This window comes from Ostrea edulis, chromosome 2 (assembly GCF_947568905.1).
Source record: "Ostrea edulis chromosome 2, xbOstEdul1.1, whole genome shotgun sequence".
NCBI classification, from domain to species: domain Eukaryota; kingdom Metazoa; phylum Mollusca; class Bivalvia; order Ostreida; family Ostreidae; genus Ostrea; species Ostrea edulis.
In genome coordinates this window covers 25655532-25670158 of record NC_079165.1, presented here as the reverse complement: position 1 = coordinate 25670158, position 14627 = coordinate 25655532, and the positions used below count along the sequence as shown (strand labels likewise).

Sequence of the window (14627 nt, the reverse complement as noted above, 5' to 3'; positions counted from 1 at the left end):
AGCAAAACAGGATTTTGCAAAAGTTTACTGTGACCTAACTATAGTGCTACACACCTTCTACCCAACAGACATCATCTACATGTAAGAAGTTTGATGATTCTTGGCCTCATAGTAAAAGTTGTAGCAGTCAGATGGGTTTGATCGCTGGTGGCCAGATAGCTCAGCTGGTCGAGCACCTGGGGGTTCCAATCCCAGTCTGGTCTGTTGCATTTTCTCCCTTCCTGTTACAAAGTTATGAACAAGAAACAAAGAACTTCATGGAATGGAGAGAGGAGAGACAGAATAATATGTCCTGTCTTGGACAGGTGAAGAAATATCACGCTAAACATACCATACAACGGGACCCATTCTAGATTTCCATCTCATACATACTTGATGCAGACAGGGCCTACGAAGAGAGAAAATGTCTGTCAATATTCTGCATTGAAAGGTCACAAGATGTAAAGTCATACAGTGTATGTAAATGTCATCCAATGTACATGTATTGTGACCCATGAACAAGAAACCAAAGGTATCTTTTCCCATAAGCCATATCTTCTTGATGTTGACCATGCAATGAACTTTTGACCCCAGAATGCAACGTATCTTCTTCCTCCCCACTTGCCATCTCTAGTGAATGCGAGACCGAAAAGTGGTATAACAATCTAAACACTGTGCCTACAATATTATTACATTTGATTACTGAGTATGACCTTGACCCAGGAGTCAATAAGGTACTTTTCTATGCCTTAATGCAATTACTGTATCAAATAGTGGAACATAGCTTGAATGACACTATTCACATGGTGCCAATGGTCTAGATACATATGCGCAAAGGCAAATTACCATATCCGCAGCACCTTTGCCAGGATGACAAATTCAGCACCTCCTGTTTATCCCCCAGATTTGAAAAGGGCTGTTCATTATCACTTTAGTCATTCCAATCAATTGTTGCACTATAGCGTCCTACAGATGCTTGGAAATAGAAAATCCAGGATTTACTTTTCTCCATTCTACAAAAACAAACGCACTCGTGTAACAAATGTTGACCTTTACTATGAACATTTTAATCAACTGTCTCTATACAATAACAGTTCCCTCTTTGGGAATATAAAATGAAGCACCATAACACATAATTCTATTGATCGATTGAAAACAGCATTGTTGCACAAGAATACAAATTATTTACATACACAAAGTCTGTCAGTATTTTTTTTTTTTTTTAAAAAGATGATTTTGAATAGGAGTGTGGTCACAAGAATTTGAATATCTCCACAATAGCGCTTCACATAAAATATTCAAATAAAAATGCCAAAATCTTTCAATATTCCCACGTCATTTCTCCTTTCACCGTATCAAAGGGACATCAGTACAAGTATCACTGGGTCAACTTAAAGCTTATAAAACACTGGTATAAAAAGTCACAAGAAGTCTGCTCAGCTATTCCGTACTTGGATTTTGTTTTTGAAAGTTGGGCAGTCCATGTCCTCCTCCCGGAGACTGTGAAGTGGGCCCATCCTGTCGGAGATTCAGATTCTCCAACAACGGCACCAGTCCGGGTAACAAGAAATTTCCCAGTGGGTTATTCAGGGTAGGCATACCCCTTCCCAAACCTGGAATGTTCAATCCTGGAGCAGAATTAGGGGGCACCTGAAGTAAGGGATCAGGGCCCAGAGGACAGTTGGTGGCCGAGCCGGTATACTGATTCAATAGGAGGGTCTGGAACATGTTGAGATGCTGTTGTTGTTGAGTGATTTGTTGTAGGATGCTGGCTGCATTCAGAGGAGGAATGGATGGATTTTCAGTAAGTACTGGTGATTCTGTTACAGCTGGCTTTGGTTGGGGCATACTGGCGACTGTGGCTACCGGCTGTAAGGAAAGTCAACCCTCTCATTATCATCTTTTATGTGCAAAACAAGAGACGCTACAATGTAATGAGTAGGTCTTGTGCTGTGTGCCAGAAGCATATATAGTATGAACACATACTCTAGGATGTTCAACACCACTTCGTGTGATAAACCTGCCTGCAGCACACAAACCATGTGCAATCTATGCAACATATTTCTTTGGACTTTTTTTTGCTAAACAAAAAGATAGGATAGATATTTCTTTAACATTCTAGGCCATTGCATGAACAAACTTTTCATTCTTAAGAAGATATCAATAAGTTTATAGACATTCAAAAAGGAGTGACTTTGTCTTACATGCTAGAGTTAGAATAAGTTTCTGCTGTTTGTCATTTGACTTATCTTGACTATGCCAACATGCATGTAGAATTTTCAATCATTTTCCTTTAAAAATCTTTAAATACCTATTGAGGCCCTATCCTGCTCAAGAGGGTAAAGGTATTGGTAAGAACAAAACATTACAAGAGGCTGCTTGCATATTGATTTGACATTGAATTGCATCCTTGTAGATCTTAAGAATAAGATATTTCAATGTGAATCTAAAAACCCCTATTGTGTTCCTGCCATAGCTCAGTTTCTTCTCATGTGGTTTTTAAGATTTTTAAACAACCCAATCTATTTTTTCTATTTCTGTTGTCATCTCCCTTTGTAGGGGGCATAGTTCAAGTTTGGTTGAAAATAGCACAATGATTCTCGAGAAATTTAAAATGTATAAAGTTTACAGTCATAGAAAAATTTTAATCAGAAAAAATTCAAACCTAAAAAGTAAGTTTGGCATACGTCCAGCATCAAATTTTAAACAGAAGTACAATGCATACATTTGGGTTCTATATACATGAAATAAGAAAGTTTTTCCACAGATGACAAAATTTAAGGATTGCAATTTAGAGAAGGGAGTTCAAATAAGATTTCATATGAAATCACAATGAAAGGAGGGAATCTTAAGGGCAAAGTCCTACTTCAAGCTTTTCATTCTTTAAATATTTACCCATTTAATAGCAAGACTGTTCATCGATCTCAATTTTATTTCTATGATGCCCTTTACTATTGTGAAGTTCTCACTTACATACTTTGCCTTTCTTTTTCATCCAATTTCTCAAATATCTATCCATTTAATGTTTATGTATTTTCCTTGCCTCATTGAAAAAGCACAGGACATAAAAAACCAAACAAAAAAAACCAAGAGGCCCATGGGCCACTTCACTCACATGAGTAACCTTGACCCATATTTTCCTTATATATTCGCATGTAAAACTTTGATCCCTAATGTGGCCCCAACATACCCCCGGGGACTATGATTTTTACAAACTTGAATCTGCACTATGTCAGGAAGCTCTTCTGGCCCAATGGTTCTTGAGAAGAAGATTGACCCCACCCTATTTTTGCATTTTTGTGATTATCTCCCCTTTGAAGGGGAGCTAAAAAGTGTTAAATTTAAAGTGCACTTGCAATTAAAAGATTACAAAAATTGGATACATGCTTAACTGCCAAAATCAGAGCACGGGCTTCTCACTATCATACCCTGTATACACCAAAACGTAAAGGGCTTCTCACCAGCATACCCTGTATACACCAAAACGTAAAGGGCTTCTCACCATCATACCCTGTATACACCAAGGAAGTGGAAAACAATAATTTTGAAGTTGTATCACCTTGTGCCAAAGTTAAATCAAGAACTCTGGCTATGATCTATCATTCCATTATGAAGGTGACAATAACTCTCGTTAATACCTTGGAGGATAAATCAGTTCCAAACACTATTTTTTGTGGAGACACTGGCAGAGACCTCCTTTCTTCCTTCCGTACATCCAAAAACTGTCCCGGATCCACCACTCTACTCTCAGCCCCTATAACACTAGCCTCAGATTCCCTACCAGAAATGTCTGAAACAGAAAATTTTAACAACCGCATAAGCGACTTAACTATATCATTGAAGGCTTGTCGTATTGTTTTAAAAAACAACGAGCAACTTTGTGAAAAAGAATATCTTTTCTCACATTATCACCAGTGCGAGATTGACTTTATCCATGTGAGATTTTTCTGTCTCACACTGCTGTGACATCACTTGATTGTGACATCATATTATTTCTATGATTTGCATTACATGGTGAAGTAAAATATTTTGTATTGTTTTCTTTAAATCCTAATTTGTTGGGGTTTCTAGTTTACACTTACAGTATAAACCATTTTCGGGTATGCTCTTTCTGCCTGTCTTATTAGTTTTTGCATTGAAGTTCAGATGAGGATTTTGATGATTCTGAATTTTATTTAAGCTCCTAAATTTATGCACTAAACTGTTGATAAATTGTGAGAAAAATAATTCTTCATTATTTACTTGCATGGGATAGGGATTTTCCACTTCTGGAACAAGATTCGCTATCTAAGATTGTCCTATACTGCGAATCTTGTCCCCTCAGTGGAATTTCCCTCTCCCACACTCATACCAATAAAGGATTTTATTAATCCCACACTCATACTAATGAAGGTTTCTATTAATCCCACACTCATACTATTGAAGGATTTTATTATTCTACCAATAATATGCATTGGAGATAAACATGTAATTGTAGAGTTACTCTATATTTGCAGATTGCTAGCAGGTACAAAAACGTCCACTCTTTTCATTAAATTCTAATCATTGAACCTTCATAAACCATTATCTTAAGGAATTTCCATAATCGATATCTATGAGTACTTTGTGTTGATAATATAGTCTTTTTAAAATTAGGCAAAATTAATTGAAACAAGTCTAAGTACTCATCAAATTTTAATTCATACTTGTCTAAATAGATGGTCAATTTCAACATGTGCAAATACGAAATTTAAAAAGACGTAAGTTCTTAGAGGAAGGGGGGGGGGGGGGGGGGTGTTAAGGGGAGGAGGCAAAATTAGGTACTTTTTGTACAAGGCCCTTTGACAAACAAAAATTTCTCTTCTGTTGTATTACTTTTCTATCTAAGGAATTTCCCATGTAAAACATATTCCCATGGTGTACTTAAACCTGAACCTACATTACATGAGGATGCTTGAGAAGTAATTTGATAAAATTGTTCTCTTGTGGCCCCATCCAGGCCTGTAGGTTATAAAACTTTCATCGTACTCATACTCAAACATGTTTCTTTCGAGTACAACTCTGAGCAATGCTTCAAAACATACTACAAAAATGTTAAGCATGTACTCCATTTGAGTGCGAGAATGATTTTAGAAAAGTTTTATAGCCTTCACTTTTGAGTTTGAGCATGATTTAGAGCACGGAGTTTGAGTATGAACATGTGCTCTAAAAAGCTTTATAATCTCCAGGCCTAGTTCCTGGGGTTCATGATTCGAACTAACTAACATGCTTCCATGCAAGTTCTGCCTTTTCTGCTCATTTGATCTTAGAGAAGATTTTTTATAACATTCTATTCTAACTATTAAATATCTCCCCTCTGAAGAGAATGTGATCATTCAAACACACTTAAATCATATCAAACCAAAGAGAGCTTTGTGCCAAATTTGAAATTGCTTCTGGAGTTACAGAGAAGACATAAAAAATGTGAGAAGATCAGAGAGATGGACAATCTTTCATCAGAACATCTCACATGAGCTAAAATAGATTTCCAAACATAATATGCCTATGTACAACATATTATATTTACCTTGTTTGCTTTTCATCAAACTCCTTAGATGTTTTATTTTGGTTTCAACTTCATTAAGTTCATTTACAACTTCCTCCGTGTTTTCAGTGCTGCTCAGCATTGACTGCAACACGCGTTTCCTACAACACAGAGCCCGATATTTATTGGTTAGTTCCACTCACTCTACATTCCGTACAGAGCCTGGCATTTATTTGTTAGTTCTCACACTGACTATAACCTCACTCTACATTCCATACAGAGCGTGACATTTATTTGTTGGTTCTCAAACTGCATTCTGTACAAAGCGTGACATTTATTTGTTAGTTCTCACACTGACTACATCCTCACTCTACATTCCGTACAAAGCGTGACATTTATTTGTTAGTTCTCACTCTGACTACATCCTCACTCTACATTCCGTACAAAGCGTGACATTTATTTGTTAGTTCTCACTCTGACTACATCCTCACTCTACATTCTGTACAGAGCATGACATTTATTTGTTAGTTCTCACACTGACTACATCCTCACTCTACATTCTGTACAGAGCGTGACATTTATTTGTTAGTTCTCACACTGACTACATTCTCACTCTACATTCTGTACAGAGCGTGACATTTATTTGTTGGTTCTCAAACTGCATTATGTACATAGCGTGACATTTATTTGTTAGTTCTCACTCTACATTTTGTACAGAGCCTGACATTTGTTAGTTCTCACACTGACTACATCCTCACTCTACATTCCGTACAAAGCGTGACATTTATTTGTTAGTTCTCACACTGACTACATCCTCACTCTACATTCCGTACAGAGCGTGACATTTATTTGTTAGTTCTCACTCTGACTACATCCTCACTCTACATTCTGTACAGAGTCTGACATTTATTTGTTAGTTCTCACACTGTCTACATCCTCACTCTACAATCTGTACAGAGTGTGACATTTATTTGTTAGTTCTCACTCTGACTACATCCTCACTCTACATTCTGTACAGAGTCTGACATTTATTTGTTAGTTCTCACACTGTCTACATCCTCACTCTACATTCCGTACAAAACGTGACATTTATTTGTTAGTTCTCACACTGACTACATCCTCACTCTACATTCTGTACAAAGCGTGACATTTATTTGTTAGTTCTCACACTGACTACATCCTCACTCTACATTCTGTACAGAGCCTGACATTTGTTAGTTCTCACACTGTCTACATCCTCACTCTACATTCTGTACAGAGCGTGACATTTATTTGTTAGTTCTCACACTGACTACATCCTCACTCTACATTCCGTACAGAGTCTGACATTTATTTGTTAGTTCTCACACTGACTACATCCTCACTCTACATTCTGTACAGAACCTGACATTTGTTAGTTCTCACACTGACTACATTCTCACTCTACATTCCGTACAGAGTCTGATATTTATTTGTTAGTTCTCACACTGACTACATCCTCACTCTACATTCTGTACAGAGCCTGACATTTGTTAGTTCTCACACTGACTACATCCTCACTCTACATTCTGTACAGAGCGTGACATTTATTTGTTAGTTCTCACTCTGTCTACATCCTCACTCTACATTCTGTACAGAGCGTGACATTTATTTGTTAGTTCTCACACTGACTACATCCTCACTCTACATTCCGTACAGAGCGTGACATTTATTTGTTAGTTCTCACACTGACTACATCCTCACTCTACATTCTGTACAGAGTCTGACATTTATTTGTTAGTTCTCACACTGACTACATCCTCACGCTACATTCTGTACAGAGCGTGACATTTATTTGCTAGTTCTCACACTGACTACATCCTCACTCTACATTCTGTACAGAGCGTGACATTTATTTGTTAGTTCTCACACTGACTACATCCTCACTCTACATTCTGTACAGAGCGTGACATTTATTTGTTAGTTCTCACACGGACTACATCCTCACTTCTCCATTCCGTACAAAATAGGAGCTGCATATCTTCACTGTTTCTGATCAGTTTGAGTGTTGAATGTAAATTGTTGAAGTTAGTTTATACAATTACTATAAACCAACTACATGTACATGCATTATACACATTTTTTTTAATTTGTAAATGGCTGATGTAAAACTAGCCCATAGCATGACAATTTCTGCTATCAATCAGCCATCTTTTCTTTATTTTCCAAGCATGCATCGTGTTTAAAATTTCATATAATTATTTACATTTGAAATGATCAACTTTGTGCAACATGTCTTCTTCTTTGTTGCAACAACATTGTTTACATTGACTTGAGAAAAATAAATGACAGCTCCACGATGATAAATCGGCGAATCAAAGTTGCTTATGAATATTGTAGATATTTCTTAAATGGGTATAAGTCTAAATAACATATCCTCCAAATTTTTCAAACTGCAGTACACCATTATGACAAATAAACAAAAGCATAATTATTCTTTATCCTTTTAATTTTCATTACTTCATTCACTAATTAGCTAAGTGGCTTCAAATCTGTAGATTGTAGGTGTTTGAAATCTTAGGGAGTTTTCATTTAAATTAAAAATGCCAATTTTTGTTAAATCAAGCAAAATTCCAACACCACAACTTTATTTTACATGGTTACTTTTCATAAATAACAATTTTGACCGGAGTTGTTCCTGCTTCAATACCAAATACAGGGAGATTTTGACAGCATGTTATTATTGCCCAGCTGCACAGGAAAAGCAACATTGTCCTATCTACACTTCTCCCAGATTTAGCAACTTTAGAACAGTGAGCGAATTTCAATTCACCCACTGAAAGAACTGGCAAAAATGAAACTGGGTAAAATCGTTTCCAGTATACAATACTCTCTAGAGCATACAATCACACAATGATTTAGTTTTTCAATATGTATGGTCGAAATTCAAATCTGTCCAAGGAGGCTCAAATCTTCAACATATGTGCAATTACCATATAAAGTGTGAATCTTACTGAATGTTGCAGGTACAGTATATGTTGCTATCATGCAAACTACAAACCCTCTTGCTTCATTTCTACAATTCATGAATAATTTTTCCATTTTATAATTCATTGACCGATTATCAGAGAAAATGCCCACCAGAGGTCATGGAGCAGTATAGAGGACAAAGATTTCTGCAGACCACATTTGTGAACATTTCTAGTAGCAGACAAAATGTTTATGTCCATTATTATTCATAAACAGATGAGCTGACACAATCAATGATATATTTACTCTTTAATCCTGTGATAAAATACATTGGATAATTTTGAAGGATATTTGCTTATAAATGCAAAGACTGAATCCCTATAAAATCTGTTAAATGTATGACCACTGTCGAGCATGTTGTCTGCATCTCAGCCCACAGAAACCGGTGATTTTGTAATAATAATCGTAGGGATCTATACCATACCACCTCCTAATCAAATCATTATTACCCCTTATTAAGGGGTGGTTTGGTATAGACCCCTACTATTATTACAGACAAAATTATCAGTTCCTGTGCTCGGCCGCACATGTGCAGAATGAAAACAAAGCCTTGTTGTCCATTCCCATCTCAGACAACGTAAGTGCACCTCATTCGATGCCAAGAGAAGCTGATCTTACTTCTAATGTGGTTAATATCACCAAACAAACACAAAAAATTCACCCAAGTGCAGGATTTTTACCATTCTTCTTTCAGTAATTGTACTTCCAATTTCTCGAAGAGACAACATGGCCGACTAACACCTGTAGTGACTATACCTACGCTGTTACAATCATATTTGAAAAAATATGAACTGTTTAAACCCAGTTCAGATAGCACAACTTCGTTAATAAGTTGATGTTTATGATATTTAATTAAAAATCAATTCAAGAATTGGACTATTAAATTTTTTCAGCATTGCGCACTTTTCTTTTAGGTTAATTACACCATCACATTTTGCTTTCCAAGGCTGTTTTGTTACTTGCTACATACCCAAAGAATTAAGTGGGAGTTTTAAGATACATGTATAAATGAAAAATGTACACATTAAAAAGGTTTTCTAAAATGTAAGTATTAGCAATGAATTATTGTTTTTTGAAAGATGTAGTCTCATAACTGCAACGGTATGTGCAAACAAATTTCAAAGCACATGTTATTCAATTTGTATGTACACACCGTTGTAGTTATGATACTACGTCTTTCAAAAAATAATAATTCATTGCTTAAATGTCAGCAAATGTGACATCACAAATGGGGTAAAAATAGTCCCTGGGCATTAGTTGTGTGAGCTTTTATGCCTCATTAAAAAAGAATATACAAATGTATAGAAATTTTTTTTTAAATATGTAATGAATTTGACATAAAAGAAAATCAATTTTCCACCGTGACTAACCTTTTGAATTGTAGAATCTGCAGAGTTTCGTTAATTTCATCTGTGCTGAGTTGCTCCATCTCACTGCCTGTCATTTCAAAGTCTTCACCCTGTGTGAAGATTAAACATTCAGAATTTCATATTGAACCAATTTCTGAACTTGAGATGGCCAAGAACTTTATGAATACATGTTGCTAGTACCACAGGAAGCTAATGTCAGTGGCATCATAGTGCTCGGTTAGTTGCCAGGGTTACAGCGACATGAGACAATCGGATCACAAGGTCGTCTTTTTCCGTAACCAGTAAGAAGACTCGGACATGGATCACCCCAAGAATTGCATCAAATTGATGCATTTCTTCGCCGGAAGCGCGCCTGTGGATGAAGTTAAAGGCCAGTATAAGGTGTTCTTTACATTTTCACCACAGATTCAGTTTTGGTATCATTAACGTCTTATTCACTTTAATACATAAACATATCAGTGGAAATTGATAGTAGAAAACCTTAAATTTGTATATCTTAAATGCATTTGAAAGCTCACGTTTCATATTGTAACATACAACTGTGACGTCATAGTTACATTTGTGTACATATGGCAACCACGACTCTGATGGCGTTGATCCATATACAAGGTTCATTTGCAGTTACGGAAATAGCCGAGCAGTTACGATTGCGACATGCAAGTACCCAAATAGTTGGCAGGGTTATAGAAACATGAGTGCTCGGTTAGTTGGCAGGGTTATAGCGACACGAAAGTGTTCGGTTAGTTGGCAGGGTTTTAGTGACATGAGAGTGTTTGGTTAGTTGGCAGGGTTTTAGCGACACGAGTGCTTGGTTAGCTGCCAGTGTTAATTCCCCCTTACCTTCCAGTAGGGGTCTTCTGGATCAAAACTTTCTATGAGCTGTGGCACATTCTGCTTAAATTCTTCAGATTTACACTGGAACAGCCGGAGTATATCAGGAACACCGCTGAGTTCATAAAGGGTGAGCACTTTCTGCTTGACACTTTTTACTCCATATCTGAAATACATTAATAGCATCATTACTTCATACAAGTTCATGTACCATCTATATATTGTATCTACAATAATTTAAAATTTAAAAAAATCTTATGAACTACAAAATTTACATCAACTCCAGAGTTGAAGGTCAATTCAATGATGATGACCACATTTACCATGCAAGTTCTTTAAAAAAAAAAAGCATCTGACCTTTGACATTACTTGCTCAATAAATGGCCAAATTTTGCATGTGTCATGACTTGATGACCATAGAAGGAGAACATGTTCTACATGGCTTCTCCGTTTATAACCACTTACTGATAAAGTTCATGGAACAATAGAACATGCTCTACATGGCTTCTCCATTTATAACCACTTACTGATAAAGTTTATGGAACAATAGAACATGCTCTACATGGCTAATCCGTTTATAACCACTTACTGATAAAGTTTATGGAACAATAAAACATGCTCTACATGGCTAATCCGTTTATAACCACTTACTGATAAAGTTCATGGAACAATGCAGGATATTCCTCCACAGTGACCTTGATTTTGTTGATGTGTGATTTCTTCTGGAATAACTACAAAAAGCAAAGCTCATTAATTTGCATTAGTTACAGACCACAACACAATATCACAAAACGCAATCACCTGTAGTCAATATCCTCCTTTGTTGAGCAGTCAAGTGAAACGTATAAACACATGTACTCCTAATCAGTAAATAGAAAGATAAAATGTAGGATCAATGACCACTCTTCATTAATATCTAAAGGAAGCTCCATAAACATACTGAAACCTTTTAAATTCACCATATAAGAAGTTTCGCTTCAAATTCCAATACTTTGATTACTAGCAATATGTTCTCTATAAATTGTGTTGCCTGTGAAAGATAGGAACATTTTAATGGGTTCCTGTCATCTGTTTGTCCATCTCTCACCTGAGAATGCTGTAAGTGATCAGACTTTGAATGTCATTGCTCTCTGTCCATTTGTCTGTCTGTCACAATTTAGAACTTTGCTATTTAGTGTGTGCATTCTTGAAACGATGGTCATGATTGATTAATGTTTTCCGCCACTCAACAATTTTTCAGTTATCTGGTGGCACCCAGTTTTTATGCCCCCCTTTGAAAAAGAGGTGGCATATTGTTTTGCAACTGTCGGTCGGTCTGTAGACTATGTGTTGTCCGCTCAATATCTTTTGACTCCTTTGCTTGATAACAACCAAACTTGGTACAGGGGTTGCCCCTGGAGAGTAGATGATCCTTATTCATTTTCAGGTCACATGGTCAAAGATCAAGGTCAAACTGCTGGTCTTTACCCCATGTGGTAGACCATGTGTTGTCCACTCAATAACTTTTTACCCCTATGCATGATAACTACCAAACTTGGTACAAGGGTTGCCCTTGGAGAGTAGATGATCCCTATTGACCTTCAGGTCACATGGTCAAAGGTCAAGGTCAAACCTCTGGTCTTAAGCCCATGTGTTGTCCGCTCAATATCTTTTGACCCCTTTGCTTGATAATAGCCAAAATTGATACAGAGGCTTTCCTTAGAGAGTAGATGATCCCTATGGATTTTCAGGTCACGTGGTCAAAGGTCAAGGTCAAACTGCTGGTCTTAACCCCATGTGGTAGACCATGAGTTGTCCGCTCAATATCTTGAGAACCATTCACTTGTTTGTAATGATATTTCATATGTGGGTTGGTTATAAAAAGAAGAGGATCCCTTTTGTTTTTCAGGTCAAAAGGTTAAAGGTCAAGGGTCAATCTACTCTGGACATAGGAATATACTGTCCGCTCAATATCTTGAGAACCCTTTGCTTGACAGACATCAAACTTGGTACACTGGTACATCATCAGGAGAAAATGACACCTATTGATTTTGAGGTCACATGGTCAAACTGGACATAGGAATATATTGACCACTGAATGTCTCAAGAATCCTTTGCTTGACAGACATCAAACTTGGTACACTGGTATATCTTTAGAAGAATATGACCCATATTGATTTTGAGGTCACATGGTCAAGGGTCAAACTGGACATAGGAATATACTGTCCGGTCAATATCTTGAGAACCCTTTGCTTGACAGACTTCAAACTTGGTACACTGGTACATCTTCTGGAAAAGATGACCCCTATTGAATTTGAGGTCACATGGTCAAAGGTCAAGGGTCAAACTGGAAATAGGAATATACTGTCTGTTCAATATCTCGAGAACCCTTTGATTGACAGACATCAAACTTGGTACACTGGTACATCATCAGGAGAAGATGACTACTAATGAATTTGAGGTCACATGGTCAAAGGTCAATCTGGACATAGGAATATACTGTCCCTTCAATATCTTGAGAACCCTTTGCTTGACAGACATCAAACTTGGTACACTGGTACATCTTCAGGAGTTGATGACCCCTATTGATTTTTAGGTCACATGGTCAATCCACTCTTGACATAGGAAGATATTGTCTGCTCAATATTTTGAATTGATGATACTACTCTCAATTAAATGGTGTGTGTGTATAACTCTTTTCAATTTTGCACCATGGGGGGCATATGTATTTTACAAACATCTCTTGTTATTGGTGGAAGAGAGAACCAGATACAATGTACCTGGGAAGAGACCACCGACCTTCCGAAAGTAAACTGGGAAACTTTCTCACCTACTGACACGAGCGGGATTTGAACCCACGCCGACAGAGGTGAGAGGCCGTGTGATTTTGAGCGTGATGCTCTAACCACTTGGCCACGGAGGCCCCTAACGATAGTCATAAATTCACATTCACTACATTTTCCCATAAACATTCTTACTAACCGAAACGGAAGCTTAATATCTCATAAACTTTCAAAATCACAGTATGAATACACTAGACCTAAAGAGCACAAGTTTATAATCAAAATGATATCAGGTATATTTCATAGAGTGAATTAGCACTCCATTCAACAGACCAGTTGAGTAGAGGCTCGAGGTACATCATCTCGTATGCTTGCAAAACCTTAAAAGACATTTCCTAAATACCGTATCATAATTCATTGTGCTATCACAATTTTTTTCTGTTCATGTGTTACATCCTAAAATCTTGTAACTCTCAGAAAAAGGATGTTCATAATTGGCATGTGTATTCCTCTGTGGGTCTGAATACCAGGCGACATGTGTATTCCTCGAGAGACTAGTTATGCTGACTTTGAATTCATCAGACAGATAGACAATGTTTTATAGAATTCTTCAGGCAGATAGACAATGTTTTATAGAATTCTTCAGACAGATAATGTTTTGTGTCCATTGCTACTCTCCAAGATTACAGGATCCAGTCCATTACAGAACAAAGTTTTAACAAATTCTCTTCCTTTTCCAAGCACTAGTCCACTTACCATGGAGGTTAGGACATCATCGTCCCAGAAGAAAGACGAGATCTCAGAAGAGAGAAGATAGGCCACTCCCTCCAGGTTAATTAAATGGATCACAGCTGAGGTCAACTGCAGCCTGAATTAAAAACAAATGTGTATTAAAGGAACTTTATCAATTGCAGAATAAAGAATGTCTGTCTACAGTTGTTACTACTGTGCTGTAGGAGATATGCCTTCTGTAGGAACCCTACAGAGTTTATAAAAGATAAGGCATACAGGGACCTTTGTCAATGTACACACTACTGAAGTTTAATATACTCAGTACATCAAGGTAAAGAAACACAAGGTTTGAACTCTTTTCCTTGCATGACCCTAATTTCATTTTCAAAAATGAAATTTAAAGTCAAGGGAGTTTTACATAGATGGTCAAGCATGTGTGTAACAGTAAAAAGCATTTTCTAC

The 14627-nt window shown here is 36.9% G+C and overlaps 1 protein-coding gene across 1 annotated transcript in view; it reads right to left on the bottom strand.

Moving 5' to 3' along the window:
- Window positions 1-1017: 1017 nt before the first annotated feature.
- The window catches only part of LOC125679040 (tudor domain-containing protein 5-like), a 65362-nt gene continuing 51752 nt past the window's right edge, over window positions 1018-14627 (bottom strand). The window contains exons 16-22 of the mRNA XM_056156505.1: window positions 14190-14301; window positions 11323-11402; window positions 10681-10837; window positions 9841-9929; window positions 5525-5643; window positions 3618-3769; window positions 1018-1848 (exon numbers count right to left, since the gene is read on the bottom strand). Coding sequence (XP_056012480.1) covers window positions 1420-1848; window positions 3618-3769; window positions 5525-5643; window positions 9841-9929; window positions 10681-10837; window positions 11323-11402; window positions 14190-14301 — 1138 coding nt within the window. The 3' untranslated portion in view covers window positions 1018-1419. The remainder of the gene's footprint in view (window positions 1849-3617; window positions 3770-5524; window positions 5644-9840; window positions 9930-10680; window positions 10838-11322; window positions 11403-14189; window positions 14302-14627) is intronic.